At 45.1% G+C, this 19837-nt stretch overlaps 1 protein-coding gene across 5 annotated transcripts in view; it reads right to left on the minus strand.

Moving 5' to 3' along the window:
* The window catches only part of CSTPP1 (centriolar satellite-associated tubulin polyglutamylase complex regulator 1), a 191027-nt gene that overhangs the window by 13323 nt on the left and 157867 nt on the right, over window positions 1-19837 (minus strand). For 4 of the 5 annotated variants that reach the window (XM_089914160.1, XM_089914161.1, XM_022592077.3 and 1 more), the window contains one exon: window positions 9353-9437. In XM_089914160.1, coding sequence (XP_089770286.1) covers window positions 9353-9437 — 85 coding nt within the window. Of the gene's footprint in view, window positions 1-9352; window positions 9438-14547; window positions 14715-17457; window positions 17494-19837 lie in introns of those variants that run through there. The other variant, XM_089914162.1, reaches the window with a different exon arrangement.

Raw genomic sequence — 19837 nt, forward strand, 5'->3', positions numbered from 1 at the left:
TTCCATGATCTTAGGATAAAAACCCAAATCCAGTGCATGGCCTGTGAGGCCCTCTCTTCTCCCAGTCCCCAAACTCCTCAAACTCCAGGCCCACTGACTCCCCAGTTCCCCTAGGTCCTCACTGGAGAAAGAGGGGCTTCTTTCCAGGCTGCTTACTTTCCCTAGACGGCCTTTCCCTCTCCCTGCTCCCTCCCTAAATCCTACCCACGCTTTTCACTTTATTTTTTACTTTTTTGGCTGCATTGGGTCTTTGTTGCTGTGCCCGGGCTTTCTCTAGTTGCGGTGAGTGGGGGCTACTCTTCGTTGTGGTGCGTGGGCTTCTCATTGCGGTGGCTTCTCTTGTTGTGGAGCAGGGGCTCTAGGCATGTGGGCTCAGTAGTTGTGGCTCGCGGGCTCTAGAGTGCAGGCTCAGTAGTTGTGGTGCACAGGCTTAGTTGCTCTGCGGCATGTGGGATCTTCCCGGACCAGGGCTCGAACCTGTGTCCCCTGCATTGGCAGGAGGATTCTTAACCACTGCGCCACCAGGGAAGTCCCCTTTTCACTTTAAATAAAATATTTAAAACGTCAGAAAAATTACACAGACTAACATAACAAACATTTGTATCCCCACTAGCTAACTTCATCAAAACTTCACATTTTGCCACCCTTGCTTCAATGTTTAAAAGCTTTGTAAAATATTACACATATAGATTAAAACACCTGGACACCTGGACACCCTCCCTCATCCCTTTCCTCTACCTTCCTCCTCAGAGATCATCACTGGGGCTTGAGGGCTTAGCATTCATTCATTTAAACTTGGGCTTGGCATCCCTCCCATGTTTCCATACTATATTAACTCACACAAATGTCTACATTGTTAAAATATTATATAACTTTGTTTTGCTTGTTCTCAGACTCTATGCATCATTTGGTAACTTGACATTTTGAGATTTGTCAGTGCTGACGCATATATATCTCCCTGCATTCACTTTAGCTGCTCTATAGATTTCCACAGAATGGAGATAGCACACTTTGTCCTTTCTACTGCATAGGGACGGGCAGAGGGTTCCATCGGTAGTGATTACAAATAATGCTGTATGTCTCCTTATAACCAGGCACACGTCTTGAACTTTTTAAGATGTGCCCAAATTGCTTCAAAGTGATTATACCAATTTACGCTACCACTAGCAGTTTAGGAGAGTTCCCACTGTCCCACATTCTCACCAATACTTGTATTATCTCACTTTAAAATTTTTGCCAATTTGATGACTGTGAAGTGGTATCTCAATTTAATTGGCATTTCCTTGATACCAGTGAGTTTGGCCATGAAGATATGCCCAAAGGTTTATTGATTGTTAGGGTTTTCTCTTCTATATGTTATCTGTTTGTATCTTTGGACTGTTTTTCTACTGAGGTTCTTCATCTTTTTCTTATTGATTTGTAGGAGTTCTTCATAAGCAATTCTTTTTTTTTAATAGCTTTTAACTCTTTTTTTAAAAAAATATTTATTTAATTAATTTATTTATTTGGCTGCACCAGGTCTTAGTTCCTGCACGCAGGATCTTCATTGCCGCGTGCAGGATCTTCGTTGCGGCACGCGGGATCTTTTTAGTTGTGGTGTGCAGGATCTTTAGTTGTGGCATGTGGGATCTAGTTCTCTGACCAGGGATCAAACCCAGGCCCCCTGCATTGGGAGCGCGGAGGCTTAGCCACTGGACCACCAGGGAAGTCCCCCATAAACCATTCTTGAGACTAAAAAACTCTGCAGACGAATCTGTTGTTAGTTACATATGTAATAAATATCTTCTAGTCACTGGCTTTCTTTCAACTTTGTTTACAGCATCTTTTGTTGAATAGACAATTTTAATCTTAATTCTCCGGTAGTCCTGCGGGTTAGGGTTCAACACTTGCATCGCTGTGGCTAGGGTTCACTTTGCCATCAGGGAATTCGTGCTTCCTAGCAGATACTTCCCCTTCCTCTAGAATGTCAGCTCCACGAGGGCAGGGGCTTGGTTTTGTTCACTGCTCTGTCCTCAGCACCTGGAAGAGTGTCTGGCACAGAACAGGCACTCTCCATGAACACTGGCTGAATGATTGAATAAGTGAATGCAATTCTGCTTGTGGTCAGTTTATCAACCTTGTCCACTGGGCTTGGGCTTTAAGAATTTTTATCTTGTTTAAGAATTTTTTTAACTACCTGGTGGCCATAAAAATATTTTCTCCTAATCTCTTTTAAGAGTATTACAGTTTTGCATTTTACACTTAGGTCTGTAATCTGTGTGAAATTGACTTCTGAATATGGCCTGAAGTAGGGATCTAATTTTATTTTATCCTATGTGGATAAACTGTCGACTGAAAAAAACATGCACAACATGAGAGTTTTGAGTTAAGTTTTATTTGGGGCAAAATGAGGACTACGGCCTGGGAGATAGCATATCAGACAGCTCTGAGAAACTGCTCTGGAGAGGTAGGGGGGAAGGTCGGTATATATGTGATTTTGGTGAAGGAGACGTACATGCAATCCAGCACACATTTTTGCAGAGGGCTGTCGCTAGTCTTGTGAAGTTTACTGCTGGTCACGAGGAGCAGGTGTCTCCATTAATGATTTTAATGCCTTTTCAGGTATGAGGAGATGCAAGAATTGGGCTCGTAAAATCTTCCCTTGAAAATACCTAACTATCTGGGACTTCCCTGGCGGTCCAGTGGTTAAGACTCTGCGCTTCCACTGCAGGGGGCATGGGTTTGATCCCTGGTTGGGGAAGATCCCGTGTGCAGCGTGGCCAAAAAAAAAAAAAAAAAATCTAACTATCTGAAGGCCTGTTCTGCCATTTTTCCCCAGAGCACAGAGCGCTTCATTCCTGATCTCCACTCTGAATCCCACTCAGGGTGTGTTGAAGGTCAGCGGCTGTAGTGGCTTAATCCTTGTAGAGGCAGATGGCAAGTCCCAAATTTTTAGTTGGCATTATGATGGCCTTATAATCAGTCCTAGTAGTTGATAGGGCAAATTCATCTCTTATTAATCCTTCAGGTCTCAGATTCAACATCTCTGTTTTATGGACAAGTTTTTCATGATTCCCCAGGTTAGGCTGGGTATCCTGTGTATATGTTCCTATAGCACTTAGCTCTTCGTTTATTTAATGTCTGCTGCTCTGTCAGTTTGTAAGTTCTTCCAGGGCTGGAGCAACATTGTCATAGCCCCTCCACAAGCACGACTGGCAATATAACAGGCACTCAATAAATATTTGGTAAATGAAAGAATGGGGAGGGAAAGGATAGTCTGTTTAGGTGAAAGACCTTTGGGGCAACAGTGACACTGTCAGATGGCAGGTCAGATCTGGGGAGGAGATCTATGCAGGATGATATTGCAGAGGAGAGGCATAAAGAAAGCATCAAGAGAGCATAAAGCTGTATCTCCAGGGCATGGCATGAGGTCTGGCAGAGAGTAGATGCTCAGTAAACATTTGAAAAATGAATATAGGAATGAAGTATCACTCCCCACTTACTAATTATAATTATATTCTTTAAAAATAGGTAAGGGAGGGATTTTCCTGGTGGTCCAGTGGTTAAGAATCCATCTTGCAATGCAGGGGACGCTGGTTTGATCCCTGGTCGGGGAATGAAGATCCCACATGCCATGGGGCAGCTGAGCCCATGGGCCACAACTAGCAAGCCCATGCACCACAACTAGAGAAAAGCCTGAGTACTGCAACAAAGAGCTCGCATGCTAGAACAAAAGATCCTGCGTGCCGCAACTAAGGGCTGATGCAGCCTAAATAAATAAATAAATAAATAAATAATAGGTAAGGGAATTCCCTGGTGGTCCAGTGGTTAGGACTCTGCTCTCACTGCCAAGGGCACGGGTTCAATCCCTGTTCGGGGAACTAAGATCCCACAAGCCACGCAGTGTGGCCAAAAAAACAAAACAAAACAAAACAAACAAAAAAAGGCTTTGTGGCAGGTATTTTACATGCATTATCTCATTAAATCCTAAAAACACTCTATGAGGCAGGTGCTATTATATTTCCATTTTAAAGATGAAGAAATTGAGGCTCAGAGGAGTTGCTCAAGGTCACAAGCCTATGAGAGAAGGAAGTGAGATTTGAACCCAGGGCTGTCTGGCTCCAGCACCTGAGTCCTACACCATTAGGCCATTCAACCTTTGTGATACAGGGACCAGCTGAAAAATGACTCTCTTAAATGGAGGTGACTTGTTAGGTCTAAAACTAGATTCCTTAGAGGAGTTTATGTGCTTTTGAAGCACTAAATGTATTCAGCATATAACCATGATAAAAGAGCTTTTCCTGTTAAACATATATTACTCACTAGGAAATCTGGCTTTCAGTGAGGGACAAGTGAGTTAGTGTTTCAGATGACAAGAGTGAGAAGGAAAAGCAACTCCTTTTAATGCAATCAATTCTAAAATGCCAGAAAGAGATTGGCATGCAATGCTCTAAAGTGGTTCTCAAAGTGTGGTCCCAGACCATGAGCATCACCTAAGAACCTATAAGGAATATGGATTCTTGAGCCCCACCTCAGACCCACTGAACTCTGAGCATGGGGCTGGGCCATTGCAGTTCAGTAAGTCCTGCAGGTGATTCTGATTCACACTCAAGTTGGAGAACCACTGCCATTGCGGTTCAGTAAGTCCTGCAGGTGATTCTGATTCACACTCAAGTTGGAGAACCACTGCTTTAAATCTTCACCCTTGGAGGGAAGCTTCCCACCCCTGTGTCATTTGGGCCTTGAATGGGTTACAGGTGTGATGGTCCCCCCGGCCCAGGAGGGAGGAGACACAGGCAGTCCTGTCTTTACCCTACTTTTTGTTATATATTATTTTCTGAACTTTGTGAAGGGAAAAAAGGCCAGAAACCACTGCCTTAGGGAACCCAGGAACTTCTCACTTATTTAATTTTTTAATTGAAGTATAGTTCATTTACAGTGTTGTGCTAATTTCTGCTGTACAGCAAAGTGACTGTTATACACCTATATATTCTTTTTTAATATTTTTTTCCACTATGGTTTATCCCAGGAGGTTGGATATAGTTCCCTGCACTATACAGTAGGACCTCGTTACTTATCTATTCTAAATGTAATAGTTTGGGACTTCCCTGGTGGGTCAGTGGTTAAGAATCTGCCTGCCAATGCAGGGGACATGGGTTCGATCCCTGGTCCGGGAAGATCCCACATGCCACAGAGCAACCAAGCTCGTGTGCCACAACTACTGAGCCCACATGCCGCAACTACTGAAGGCTGTGCACTCTAGGGCCCACGTGCCACAACTACTGAGCCCGTGTGCTGCAACTACTGAAGCCTGTGCGCCTAGAGCCCGTGTTCCGCAACAAGAGAAGCCCACCGGAATGAGAAGCCCACGCACCGCAATGAAGAGTAGCCCCGGGGCTTCCCTGGTGGCGGAATGGTTGAGAGTCCACCTGCCGATGCAGGGGACGTGGGTTCGTGCCCCGGTCTGGGAAGATCCCACATGCCGCGGAGCGGCTGGGCCCGTGAGCCATGGCCGCTGAGCCTGCGCGTCCGGAGCCTGTGCTCCGCAACGGGAGAGGCCACAACGGTGAGACGCCCGCGTACAGCAAAAAAAAAAAAAAAAAAAAAGAGTAGCCCCGGCTCGCGGCAACTAGAGAAAGCCCAATGCAGAAAGCCCAAAGCCAATGAAGACCCAATGCAGCCAAAAAAATAAATAAAACCAACCAAACAAATAAATAAATGTGATAGTTTGCATCTACTAACCCCAATCTCCCAGTCCATCCCTCTCCCTCCCCCACTCCCTCTTGGCAACCACCAATCTGCTCTCTATGTCTGACTTCTCACTTATTTAAAAAAATCTGGTAATAACAATAATACTAACATTATTTTAACAGCAGAAATGATTATTTATTGGATTATATAATGTGCTAAGCAATTTACATATAATTTTTTGTTGAAATCTTACAACCGCCGTGAGTTAGATATTATTATTAGCCCCATTTTACAGATAGGGGAACAGGGCTTGTAGAAGTTAAGAGAGATCCTCAAGGTCATCCAGTTAATAGAGCACAGGTGGTGTGTACACCCAGGTCTTTCTAACCCTATGATGCCTGTGCTCTTAAAGGTCGAGGTTAATACCACTGCTTCTAACATTGCTCTGTGCCAGGCATTATTTTAAGCACATTATATGCTTCTTCAATTATTCCTGCTTTACAAATGAGGAAACTGAGGCTCAAAGAAATTAAATAACTTTCCCAAGGGCACAAGCTGGTAAATTGTGGGACCAGGGTTTGAACTCAAGAATTCTGGCTCTAGTTGAATGTTCTTAACCGTCAGGAAAGCCTCCCAGTCCTTGGAGGATGGAGACAGAGATGCTATGGTGACCACTTAGGGATAAAATTACCTAACGACTCCCACTGCTGCAGGAGTGTGTACGGTGGAGGGGATCTCTGGCTGGGCGCTGTCATGGAGTCTATTTGCTCTTTGCTCTCCTGTTTCCGGCTCACAGCTGCCGCTCCGGGGCCTGGCCACGGTGCTGGCCGCACATAAGTCAGGCGCATGTGGAGCTGCTCTGCCGCTGAACAGGCTCTGGCGTACAGCTGCCTGTGGATTACATTCTTTTACGCACACAGCATCAGAGACTGGAGCCTCCTCCTGCGGCCTGTCCCCAGACCTCAGGGCCATGAATACAGTGAGACCTGCAGTGAGACAGGAGAGGGCAGTGCCTCTTCCAGCTACAGTAACTGCCTTGGAGGCCTAACCACCCCCATTTGCAGCTCTGGTCAGAAGCGTGGGTTTGTGTGTGAGGAAGTTGGGATCCTGACCTTCAGGACAAGATGAGAATAGCTTAAACAATCAGAGGGCACTTTCTGGGGTGTATGCAATTTTTCCACACACACACACACACCAGCTGGAGTGGAGTGAGGAAAGCAGGGCACTGGGGAGGCGGGGTTGACACAAAAGCCTGAGTCCCGAGTTCATCTCTAATTTTGTAGCCAGTATCCTGAGGCTCACCTGGGGCCCTTCTGTTGTTGATACCGGCATCCCCATCATCCCCTCACATTCCCTGCTATTGACATGGACTGGTTACCTTGCTTCCTCTTCCTCAAATGGAAAGGTCTGAAGTTTCTATTGAACAGTAGGCCTCTTCAGGAGGAGGTAAGCTTCTGACACAGCTAGGGGAATGCCACTCCAGAAGCCCCTTGGTATCAGTAACTGTACGAATCTGTGGATCTTAGAGGGTTCTATTCCTTCTAGTCTAATCTTGCCATGCTTACACACATCAGATTGTTTGGAAGGGTCTGGGAGATGGGTGGGGCAAATGCAAAAACGGGGCTGGTGGGGTTGAAAATCATACAGAAGGCTCACCCTCACACTCGCCCGCTACCTTTCAGGAGTGGGACAGGAGGACGGAGGCTGCTGTGCAGTGACAGAAACCAAGGTGACGTGACACAAAGTGGTGGCAGGCCGTGATCGGTACCCAAGGGATCCACTTCTAAATCAAATGGCAAGCTCCTTGAGGGGCAGGAACTATATCTTATTCATCACTGTACCCCTAATATGCAGAATAGATCCTGGCACAAAACTGGCACTCAAGAAATATTTGATGAGAGGAAGTACTGAGACCTGCTACAATGTGGATGGACCTTGAAAACATAAGGCTAAGTGAAAGAAACCAGTCACAAAGGACCACCATATATCATATGATCCCATTTATTTATTTTATTTTGTATGTTTGCTTGTTTTGCGGTACGGGGGCCTCTCACTGTTGTGGCCTCTCCTGTTACTGAGCACAGGCTCCAGACGCGCAGGCTTAGCGGCCATGGCTCACGGGCCCAGCCGCTCCGCGACATGTGGGATATTCCCGGACCGGGGCACGAACCTGCGTCCCCTACATCGGCAGGCGGACCCTCAACCACTGCACCACCAGGGAAACCCGATCCCATTTATTTTAAATGTCTAGAATAGGCAAATATATAGAGACAGAGTGTGGTTGTCTAGAGCTAGGGAGGATGGGGGGATTGGGGAGTAATGGCTAAGAGGTGCTGGATTTCTTGGTGGGGTAGTTAAAATGCTCTAAAATTGACTGTGGTGATGGATGTGAATATACAGTTGACGCTTGAACAAGCTGGGTTTCAACTACACAGGTCCACTTATATGTGGATTTTTTTTCAATAGCAAATACGCAATCTGCGGTTGGTTGAACCCGCAGGTGCTGAACCCACGGATGCAGAGCCATGTATATGGAGGTACTGTGTATATGGAGAGCTGACTGTAAGTTATACTTGGATTTTCCACTGCACAGAGGGTCGGTGCCCCTAAGCCCCTCCCTGTTCACTAGTCAACTCTACTCTGTAAATATACTTGACTAATTGATTTAGGGAAGCTGGGCATTTAAAAAATTATTATTTAGATTTTACCTTTTTAGAGCAGTGTTAGGTTCACAGTGAAATTGAGGGGAAGGTGCAGGGATTTCCCATATACCTCCTGCCTCCACACGTGCTCAGCCTCCCCCAGATCAACATCCCCCACCAATGGTACCTTTGTTACAATCATTGAACCTACATTGAGACATTATCACCCAAACTCCACAGTTTAGATTTACGATTCACTCTTGGTGTTGTACATTCTATGGATCTGGACAAATGTCTAATGACACGTATCTGTCATGTATGATATAATACAGAGTATTTTCCTAAAAATCTTCTGCTCTGGCATTTTTCAGAAAACAAGATTTTTGCTATACTTCCATTTGCTGCCTTAGCTCAGGTTTTCAGTTAAATAAGTAAAAGTTAACTGAGGCATAGCCCAACTACCTCACTGGGTTAAAAAATGTGAATGACAGTGAAACCAAACACAGAAATTAGAGGGTTCTAACGATTTCTACCAAGTCTTCCTGGTTCTGGACTAATCTTGAAAACCTTCTTGTAGCATAAGTAATACAATTTATCCCTCCCTCAATTGGGCTTTATCACCTTCATGTTTTCCAGTCTCGAACTTCAACCCCCTTTATCACAAGTCGCTGTCAAACTTGCCCCATATTTTCTCAGAATTTCCTCTAGGGATATTTCTTTGTGTACGTGCCTGTGTGTGTGTGTGTGTGTGTGTGTGTGTGTGTGTGTTTGCCTCTTCATCTCACCACCTCCCAACTCTATCTGCAGACCATAAAACTCCCCGCAGAAACCACCAAAGATCATTTGGCTTCCTTTTGGAAATGCAGAAAGTATTATGTTTTTGGGCAAATCCCAAATAGACCCCTCTCCAAATGCCAGTTTTTTCCCTATCAGTTTCATTCTCCCCTAATGGTATGTTTGTTTGTATACAGTTCAGGTTTCTCTCAGAAGCCTGGGCCAAAGAGGGGGCTGAGTTGACTTCAAAAGCCCAGGAGACATACCTGGCTGCTTTCTGAGTGAGCTCCAGAGGGAAATCCGGGCACAGTAATTGCAGCAAGCAGTGATATTCCCTCATGGTCAGCAAATCTGGAATGGAAATGGATAGGAACACATTAGGTCTCTGCATGTGAAGTCACTGCTGTCTTTTTGATCATTTCATGGGTTTCAGACCTACTCTCAGTAGATCTGCTCTTTTAAAGGTGAGTCAGTGTTAAGGCTGCATTAGCCACTAACCCTCCAAGGGTGAGATTTTAAGATCAATATTTCTACAAAGTTTTTCCTGGATGGGAGGCACCCAGCTACAACACTGTGGCCAAAGGAGCTTCACTGGTTTGAAAGATGGTCGGGTAAGAAGGGGGAATTAGAGGGGTACCTTCATTAGCCTTCTTATGTATGAAAATCCACAAGAATGAGTCATTTCAGAGCTGGCTAAGTTTGCTGAAGTTCTCTGGCATGGTAACATTCACCACAACATGCCCAAAGACCACCCACAGAATATCTGCAAGCAGTATTAAGGCAAATGCAGTCTTGCAATGTGTGGAGGAGAAGAATACAGCATAGCAACCCACAGACCTTCTTACTCTGTCATCCAGTACTGTGCAGGCTGGCTCCTTTTGGATGGCTGCACACAAATCTGGTCATCCTATTCTAGGAAGCCAAGACCAAGGTCCAAGATACACAATCTAGGCAACCAAGTGACTCCTGATATACAGAAGCAGCGCTTTGGGAGAGATGAGCCAGGATGAGGCTCTGTGGCCCAGTAGAAAACCCAGAGAGGTAAATCTCAGGGGGGTTTACAGAATGCCAAGGGAGAGGAAATACACTGATGTTGAAAAGTTGTTTTGTTACTGCATGTCCCAAAGCCAAGAGATTTTAGATCAGTCAGGCAGCTGCAATCCACAAGTATTCCAAATACCAAAGCATTTCAAATATGGAACGACGTGCTGATGGTAAAGCAAGATCAAGCAACCCAGAAGCCCTCCTAACTGGGATCATGAGTGAGAGAAGGGAATCCAGAGGGCATGGCCACATTTGGGGAATGAAGATGATGATCACAGGCACTGGGTTTCTTTGGACCTAAGTTAGCTCAAGCCACAGGAATCCAGATCTCCTGTCCCTGATAGTTTGGTTGATGCGTTTCCAAGATAAAAAACCCCAAATCCCCAGGGACAGGCCTGGGTCCCTACTACTTTTTCATCAAGGCTCAATTCAAGGTGGGGGCATAGAGTTAGACTAACCACACTGCCAAAGTCAGGGACACCAAAGCGACAGACTCAGCGTCAATGTAGGTCAAAGGATCAAGATGGCTTTTGCGGCCTTCGTCTTAGCCACAATGGGGTGTGCACTTTCCTCTCCTCACTCGCCTGACCTAGGGCACAGCCTAGTAGGAGGTTTTGTTCTTCAAGGGAAGGAGTAATAGCCACTTGTGGGCTCGCAGACTTGGGGTGAGGGACAGGAAAGACGAAAGGGAGAAAAGCCACTGAATCTAATATGTTCCCACTTTATTCCCACTTCAAAACACCCTGTATAGAGAGAAGTGAGTTCTGGCAGGAACTAAATAAAGGAAAGTTCTATCTTTGAATCATTAATGCTTTTTTTCCTTTCTTTCTTAAAATTAATTAATTAATCTATTTATTTTGGCTGCACCCAGTCTTAGCTGCAGCACGCGGGATCTTCATTGTGGCATGTGGAATCTTTAGTTGCAGCACGTGGCGTCATGAGGGCTTCTTAGTTGTGGCATGCATGCGGGATCTTAGTTCCCTGACCACGGATTGAACCCAGGCCCCCTGCATTGGGAGCTTGGAGTCTTACCTACTGGACCACCAGGGAGTTCCCATTAATGCTTTTCTAGGCTAAGATTTGGTGGATGGATCTGATACCATTCTTGGGGGGGCGGTCAAAGTATTTCACAGTTATTCATATTTATCCCCCAAATTATCTACAAGATATCCTCAGGAAGACAAACAGGGTAAAGGAAAATGAGAAGCCGAGAGAGTTGTATGACCCCCTTATTAAATCAAGAAAGACAGTGCTGGAAATCGATCTCAGCCTCCTGGTTTCCAGGCCCTCAGCTCTCTTTTAGGTTCTTGATGATATTCTAACTCATGTGCTTCAAATACTTGCTTCCTGAGCATAGAAGAATGATTTACAAAAATAATTTTGTACTTCTCCAATGCAACAACAGCTCTTGGAAATACTAAATACATCAGAAAAACAGAATACATCCTGTTCACCACGTCTGGAACTTGACTATCCCCAATGTAAAGTGAGGAAGATAGTCAGATAAAGAGATGAAGGGGAAGTGCAGGCAGATAAACAACTTTGGCCAGTTTAATTGTGGAAGACAGCAGTTCTATTAAAGTAGAAGTAGGATAATATCAAGGCCAGATAATTTCAAGGGAGAGGCATCTGCCACTTGGAGACGCTCCTGGGTTGTACAGAGGGTATTTGGGAGAATGGTGAGCACTAAGTGTTGTTCCAAAATCAGAACACTGATGAACAAATGGGAGCTGTCCTCCTCCTGTCCCCCTGGCTTGGGTGCAAATCTTGGCTCTGCAATTTCCCAGGTATGCAACCTTGGGCAAATTGCTCAATCTCTCTAAATCTCAGTTTCTCATCCGTAAAATGGGAATGATGACACCTACCTTTCAGGGTTGAAGTCAGGATCAGAAAAGATGATGTCTATAAAGTACTCAGCAGAATGTCTAGAACACAGTAACACCAAACAACAGGAGCTATTTGGTTTTGTTTTTAAATCCTGGGGGCAAAGGCAGGAGAGGAGGAAGGTGCTTCTTGCTGAGTGTAAATGCTTAAACCCCTTTAAAGTTTTTCTACCTTGAAAATTCAGTCAGATTGCTTGAGCCGAACCTGTTTTTGAATACTCTTCTGCAGTCTGCATTCATTTAATGCCTCCTCCGTTCCCAACAAGCCAGCGGTCTCCCCAGCTCCAGAGGCTCACCCTCAGGCATTGGTTAACTGTAAATGCTCCTGCCTATTTGGGGTCCTTTGTCTCTAAGAGCTCTCCAAGATCTCAAAGATCTGCCTTCCAGGCAGCCCTTGGTGCTTCAGGAATAACAGTAGTGAGACTGACTAGTCACTGTGCTCTGTGCTCAGGCTTTGAATTAGCTCACTTAACCTTCACAACAACCTCACAAAGTAGACTCTAGCATTCCCAGCCACATTTCACAGATGAGGGCGTGAAGGCAGAGAGATGAAATCATCTGGTGAGGAGAGAAGGGTCCAGAGCCTGGGGGACAGGAAGGGGACTTGGCTTCCCAGAGCAAGATCCTAGGCTGGGGTCTAAGGGCTGGATGGGCTTAATTAACGATAATAATACTAACAGTTAACATTTACTGAGCACTTACTATGGGCCAGACACTGATCTTCCAAGGGTTTTACCTGTGCCATCTCATTTTATCTAATCTTCACTGTGGTTATCCCCATTTCACAGACACAAAAACTCAGATCGTGCTTAACTGCTGGAACTGGAATTCAAACTCTGGCAGTCTGGCTCCAAAGTTTACCCAACTAACATTTTCCGCACCTTGATCTTATCAGCCGTAATGTGTGAAGGCTTAGTAGCTTGTTCTCCTCCCCAAACAAACTGCAGGAACTAAATAGCTCCAGGTGAACTGGATCAAGGAGACAATTCAAGTGAATTGGGATTTTTTCATGTAAGAAATTAAGTCTGAAAGGTTCTAATTACTGTCAACAGGAAAGACTGCAGCTCCAGCACCACAGCCTTTGCTGAGCCGGAGGCCATGGGAAGGTGGGGGATGAGCACACCTGTGCTGGTGGCTACATAGCCATTTCTCATCCCCGCCCACCTGCCGGTGCTCTCCATCCTGGCAGGTGCAGGGAAGGTAAGCGGTGTGTACCAACAGATGCCTTCTCTAAAGGAATCCCCCCACAATTAGGAAAGCTTCAGCCAGCAGGTCCTGAAAGTTCAAAGGCAAAGATATAAGACGACTTTGGTATAAGATCAAGATCAGAACACTCCCCACAAATTGGTGCTACTCTTTTTGTGGGTGGTCAGAGCTGTTACATTTTCTTATTCTAAGCTGTGTAATAGTCCCATTGACTGTGTGGCTCTGGACCAGAGGTTTCTACACCCTCAGTCCTACCATCTCAGGAGGCAGCACACTATAGCATTGTGGCCCATAGCATGGACTTTACAGTTAGACTGCCTGGGTCCAAGTCCAAGCCTTAACACTGCTTTCAAATCACTGACCTTTAAGTGCTCTATGCCTCAGTTTCCCCATCTATAAAGTGGGTATAATGGTGGTACCAACATCATTCAGTTGTTGTGAGCTAATGTTAAGAACTAAGAATAGGGATCCCCTGGTGGTGCAGTGGTTGAGAGTCCGCCTGCCGATGCAGGGGACACGGGTTCGTGTCCCGGTTTGGGAAGATCCCGTGTACCGCAAAAAAAAAAAAAAAGAACTAAGAATAATAGCCCATCATAAGTGCTCTGTTAGTATTTGCTGTTATTATTTTAGAAATAAAGAAACTAGGGTTTCTTTAAGGTTAATTACTTTTTCAAGGAGACAGAACTAGTAAGAGGAGGGAGGACTGAGATTCAGACATACGCCTGTCTAGCTCCAAAGGTCCTGCAAGTTCTACTCTAGCAGGTGTGATCTGGCTGGTTAGTGGGGGACTTGACTTCTGATGATAGGATTGTTTATGCCAGGTGATTGACAAGCTTTACATCTAAGTTAAAGACTTATTGGGTTGACCAAAAAGTTCGTTTGGGTTTTTCTGTAACATTTTACGGAAAAACCCGAACGAACTTTTTGGCCAACCCAGTATCTAAGTTAAACATACAGATACCCTCCAGTTGGGCAGGGCAGTTGTGTTAGTGCAGAGCGCAGACTATGTAATCAGATGACCTGGCTTCAAAACATGGCCTCCACTACTTACCACCAGTATGACTTGGACAAGTTAGACAATTTTTCTGAACCTTGGTTTCCTCTTAGAAATGTGACTAATCACAGTACCTACCTAATGTGATTGTTGTAAAAATCAAATGAGGTAATTTGTATAGAAGGAACTTTTCTGAAAAATTAGCAAAATGCTCAATAAATGGGAGAATTATTTAATAACTATTAACTGGTTAAAACTTGAAGTCCTGAAATTAAGGCATCTTTGGCCTTAACGAAAGCCCTCAGCACAAGGCCTGGCATACAGTAGTAAATACCTGTTGAAGGAATGATTGAATGAAAACATGCACCGCACAGTGACCCAGATGAAAATTCGGAGGGATGAGTTTCTGGTCACCGTGTGAACACAGAGATGGGGGATGGCGTCAGGAGGCATGACTGTAAGTTCAGGGCAGTGTGAGGAGGTGCCGGGAGCTGTAAAGTGCTGAAAATGGAAAACGTCCTGGTTGGTAGGTAGCACAGTTCTCAGTGAACTCAATACATTATGGAAGGCGTAACTACATTCCATGGCCTTGCTGACTCCCAGCACTTTCTTATCAAGTGCTCAGTCCAATCAACTCGAGTATTTACCTTCATTGGAATAGATCACCAATTTTACCATGAAAATCAGAAGCCGCCTAGGGTTTACTTCTTAGTGATTCACTTTACTACTGTTACAACTCTAGCTGGAGTTTTGAATACTGGAGTTTTCAAGATAACCAATCCCTGACTCAAAGTATTCTTTTCCTGGCTAGCCCTACTCTAATCCTAGAGAGTGATGGATTATTATTGGATGGATGGATTATTATTGGATGGATTAATATTGGATGGATTATAGTGAGGTTATTTTGGCTAAGAAAAGTAACCTTGTCACAAATTACTGAGGCCCAATATACTCAAGGGCTAACTCGTTCTCACTTCCTCCTTTCTTGGAAAAGAAGGATTGAAGACCTTCTCTTATCTTTTCTACATCTGGTCTGCCTTCTTGCTGTGGAAATTCTGGTCTCTCAAGCTCTGTGGGGGTAGCTTAGTCATCTCTACATCCTCCTCTCAGACCACCACGCGTGTCCACACGTTTGCTCAGAAGAACTGCAGCAGTGTGCGCTTGAAGGTTCAGATGTTTCCTGCTCTTCCTAGGAAAGAAGAGCATTGCCTTTTCCAGGGTCAGAGTGGTGTCACTAAAAGAGACCCGTGCAGGAGTGCCAGATGGAAGGAATGAGGGCCATACCTTTGTTCCTTACTCAGAGAAGCCTTCCCCAAAGCCTGAATCAAGGGTTTTTACCTCCAAAACTCTGGAGGATGAACTGGGGTTTAATCTGAGTTCATTTGCATGACTGCCTTCATGCTGAGGGCTGAGTGAGCTAGTGCTGAGACTGGAGCTGGAGATAATGAAATGCTACCAAGCCACGGAGAATCCCAGAGGACTGGACAACCTCTAGTTGGTTGGCTGCATGATCTCAATAGGAACTACCACAGAGGCCAGAGAACACCACAGTCCATGAGTGGACTCTCCAATTTTCAGCTGCAATTGTTTTTATATTCTTTTATGCAGGGGTTGTGAAGGCTCATTCCAAATGACACTCACCCCCAGCCAGGCTGCTCTGCCAAGAGATGCTCGGAAGGACATGGATAATTCAGGGCATGACCATACCACCCCTTCCTTTCCCCAGGGCACTGAGGCTTTGGTACCAGTCCACAGCTGAGTAAATATCTCAGCGCTACTCTGCAAGGAGGGGAAGGGAGAGGGGGAGAGTTGGGGGAGGGGAGAGGAAGGAGGCAGACGTCTGATGGCTTCACTCCCCACGTGGCACTTGGTACCAAAAGTCACAGGAAGATTGCTCACATCCTAGGGTCATGTTCCTGTCAAGCAAAACCCCCAAAGAAGAGCAGACTGTGTTCTTCAATTTTATCTTCTTTGACAGCACTGTTGTTTTATATTGTAAATGGAGGAAAATGATAATTAGTTTACTGAAAGGGATGCAATGGCTTCCAATGACACCTGCGGGGCCATTATTAACACTATCTTTTGCCAACTCATTACTCCCCAGAGTATGTGTAGTGTGTTCAAACAGGGGCAGAAAGCCAGACTGTTTAGTTTTTATATTTGATTATGACTAAGCCCAACATCAAGTGACTGTTACTTTTTGGCCAGTATATATGTTCTAGGCAAAGTACTAAATCAGATATAATAACAATTTCATGGCAATTTTTAGAATGAATAAAAGAAACTCCCCAGGAACTGTTTATATTATACAAAGGTTTAAAGAAATGTGAGCATTTCTAATCAGGGTCTGAAAATTCTTCCCCAGGGATTGTGTGTGGCACATAATGGCAATCTGATCGGGTTTTGGGGCTAACCATGGCCATCTCTGGCCACCACTGTGGGACTGAACCAGTGGGCTGGGCTGATATGTAAGAACCCTCTATACTGTGTATACACCTTGGGGTGTTACCCTCTCTTCTGTACATCCTGATAGGCTCCTGAGAGTTGGAGGACCAAGGCAAGGCTTGGTTCTGGGGGGAGGCACTGTCTTAGACAGCTTTGATAACATGAAACACAACAGGCTGCACATGCCCAGGGTGGGAAGCCACGTGGCATTATGGAAGGAGGCCCCAGCCAGGAGGAAAGAAAGTCTCTCTTCAGTAGCAACAGGGCTAGTTACTCTGGCACAGGCACACAGCGTCCTGACAGTTTACAGAGGAATGGAGGCAGCTTTGGACACTAAAATGTAGAGCAGGATCTTGGCACCATAAGCTCCCAAAGGGCCCAGCAGCCCATCGAGGAAGTTATTTCAAGCCTAGCATCGTACTACCATTTGCACTCTGATCCAGAGACCAACTAGTCCAGCCCTATCAGGTGTTGCTCCTTCACATTTTTGTTTGGACATGGGAGGAGAGGGTGTGCGCTTTGAAGCAGAGATTTCAGAGCTAAGGTGTACTTTTTATCCAGGAAGAAGCAGGTGCTGCTGTAACCTCCTGTGACCTGCTCCTGTTCTTAACCGAACAGAAACGGTCAAACAGCCGCAAGAGCTGGACAGTGAACTTCATTCCCCCCTCACGGGAAGTAAAGGTGAGAGGAGAATCCTGCCCTCTCAGTGGTGGTGTATCTGGAATACCTCACTCAATTTTTGAAACAGAGGTAGCATTTTAAAAAGAACTTGGTCTGAGTTCTGCAAAGAACTACTTACATGATACTGGCCACAGGTTTTCTGGACCTCCATTTTCTCACCTATAAAATAAGGATGTCGTGGTATGTGAGGGCTGAACAAAATTTTTGAACAGGTATACTTTTTGGAAGGTTTTTTGGTTTTTTTTTGCTGTACCACATGGCATGCAGGATCTTAGTTCCCCGACCATGGATAGAACCCGGGCCCCCTGCAGTGGAAGCATGGATTCTTAACCACTGGACCGCCAGGGAAGTCCCTAAACAGATATACTTTTTAAAAATGGAAACTTTATAAGGAACCTTAATGTATAACATAGATAAAAACAAACCTCTTCTTACCCAACTTTGTCCTCAATAGCCTTCACTGAGGCTAGAGGTGTGGGGATGAGGAAGCTGCGGGAGAAGGCCTGAGGCACTGCTTTAAACTCTGGGCTCTATAGAGGACTGTTTAAAAACCACTGGCCCGGGACTTCCCTGGTGGCGCAGTGGTTAAGAATCCGCCTGCCAACGCAGGGTTCGATCCCTGGTCTGGGAAGGTCCCACATGCCGCAGAGCAACTAAGCCTGTGCGCCACAGCTACTGAGCCCACGTGCCACAACTACTGAAGTCCGCGTGCCTAGAGCCCGTGCTCTGCAACAAGAGAAGCCACTGCAATGAGAAGCCCGCGCACCGCAACGAAGAGTAGTCCCCGCTCGCTGCAACTAGAGGAAGCCCATGCACAGCAACGAAGACCCAACGCAGCCAAAAATAAATAAATAAATAAAAAATAAATAAATTTATAAAACAAAAAACAATCCGCCTGCCAATGAAGGGGACACGGGTTTGATCCCTGGTCTGGGAAGATCTCACATGCCGCGGAGCAACTAAGCCCGTGCGCCACAACTACTGAGCCTGTGCTCTAGAGCCCGCGAACCACAACTACTGAGTCCGAGCGCGCTGCAACTACTGAAGTCCGCGTGCCTGGAGCCCGCGCACCACAACGAAGAGCAGCCCCCACTTGCCGCAACTAAAGTCCACGCGCAGCAACGAAGACCCAACGTGGCCAAAAAAAAAGAAAAGAAAACCCCACTGGCCCTGACCCCTAAGTGGGTCTTATATAGTGCCTCACTAAGACTGCAGGCTCCTGAATCAGCCGACGAGGATCTAAATCCTGGTTCTTAATCTAGCCAGGTGGCACTGAGCAAGCGAATTAGAAATGAAAGTGAATAATAATGATCACATGGATATGAATGAAGATGATACTAATGCTAATCACGAAGAGTTTTTGAGAGGGTTAAAAGAGACGATTAAAAAAAAGAGAGAGATAGTCAACTTAAAGTGCTAGAATATGGCACAGGGCAAGCATTCAATAAAGAGTACCGACTCTTGTTATTACTCTCCTGTGTTTGAGGCACACAGGTGCGATGGCACCTGCATAACAAAAGGCACAGTTCATGGAAGTTCTCCAGCTCCAGCCAGTGGGTGGCTAGAATAATCTTATTCCTTATCTCATAATTATTTTATCTTGCTTCCTTTGTTCTTATTGACATGTGAATAACAGACTTCCTGCCTGAAGGCAGGTGTACACCACTTTCCTTGATAGTCAGTGCACTGCCAATCCTCTCTCTTCTCACTATTAAAAGTAATGATGAGTCATATTTATAAAGAGACTGTACAATTATGCAAACTGTCTTCATATGCATCATCACTTTTGATCTCCATAAGAAGTTTGTGGGGCAGCGAGAGGAAAATGGGAATAAAAGTATTCCCATTTTTATAGACAAGGAAAATGAGTCTCAGTAAGGGATAAAATCACCAAGTAAATGTTAGAGCCAGGATCAGATCAAGCCTTCCCATTCCAGGGCAAGGCCTCTTTCTATTACACAGGCCAGTTCCCTGTGATGTCTTTTTCTTTCTTGCCATATGGTCCCTGGGACCCTGGGAACTCAGCCTGCTTTTATTTCTTCTATGGATGAAAAACACCTAGCATCGCAAATTCCATAGTGAGAATGCAGTAAATGTTAGCTGCAAATGCTATTATTATCATTACTGTTACTATTGAAATCTGCCACCAGCTATTCCACCTCTTTCTACCATCTTTCTCCTAGGCTGACTCCAGGGTCAGATGTAGTCTATCTGGCTCCCAGCTTCCTTGCTGCCCTCCAAACAAACTGACAGAGGCTTTCTATTTTTGGTGACTTGCTGCTAATCTCTATAAGAAAATAGAGAAGGGATAGCAAAAACAATAAATATTTAAAGTCATTATTAGCCTGTATCTGCAATGTTAACAGGATCAGACACAGATTAGCAAGAGAAAAGTATATTTAATGTACATAAAAAATACTTCCAGCTACCTTTTTCCTTTCCAATTTAAAATGAGGCTGAGAGTTGGCATGGAGTTTCATAAGCTATCAGCAAAACTG

Source organism: Delphinapterus leucas, chromosome 7, assembly GCF_059928025.1.
Source record: "Delphinapterus leucas isolate spDelLeu-1000000601 "Yukka" chromosome 7, BTC_Dleu_Yukka2, whole genome shotgun sequence".
NCBI classification, from domain to species: domain Eukaryota; kingdom Metazoa; phylum Chordata; class Mammalia; order Artiodactyla; family Monodontidae; genus Delphinapterus; species Delphinapterus leucas.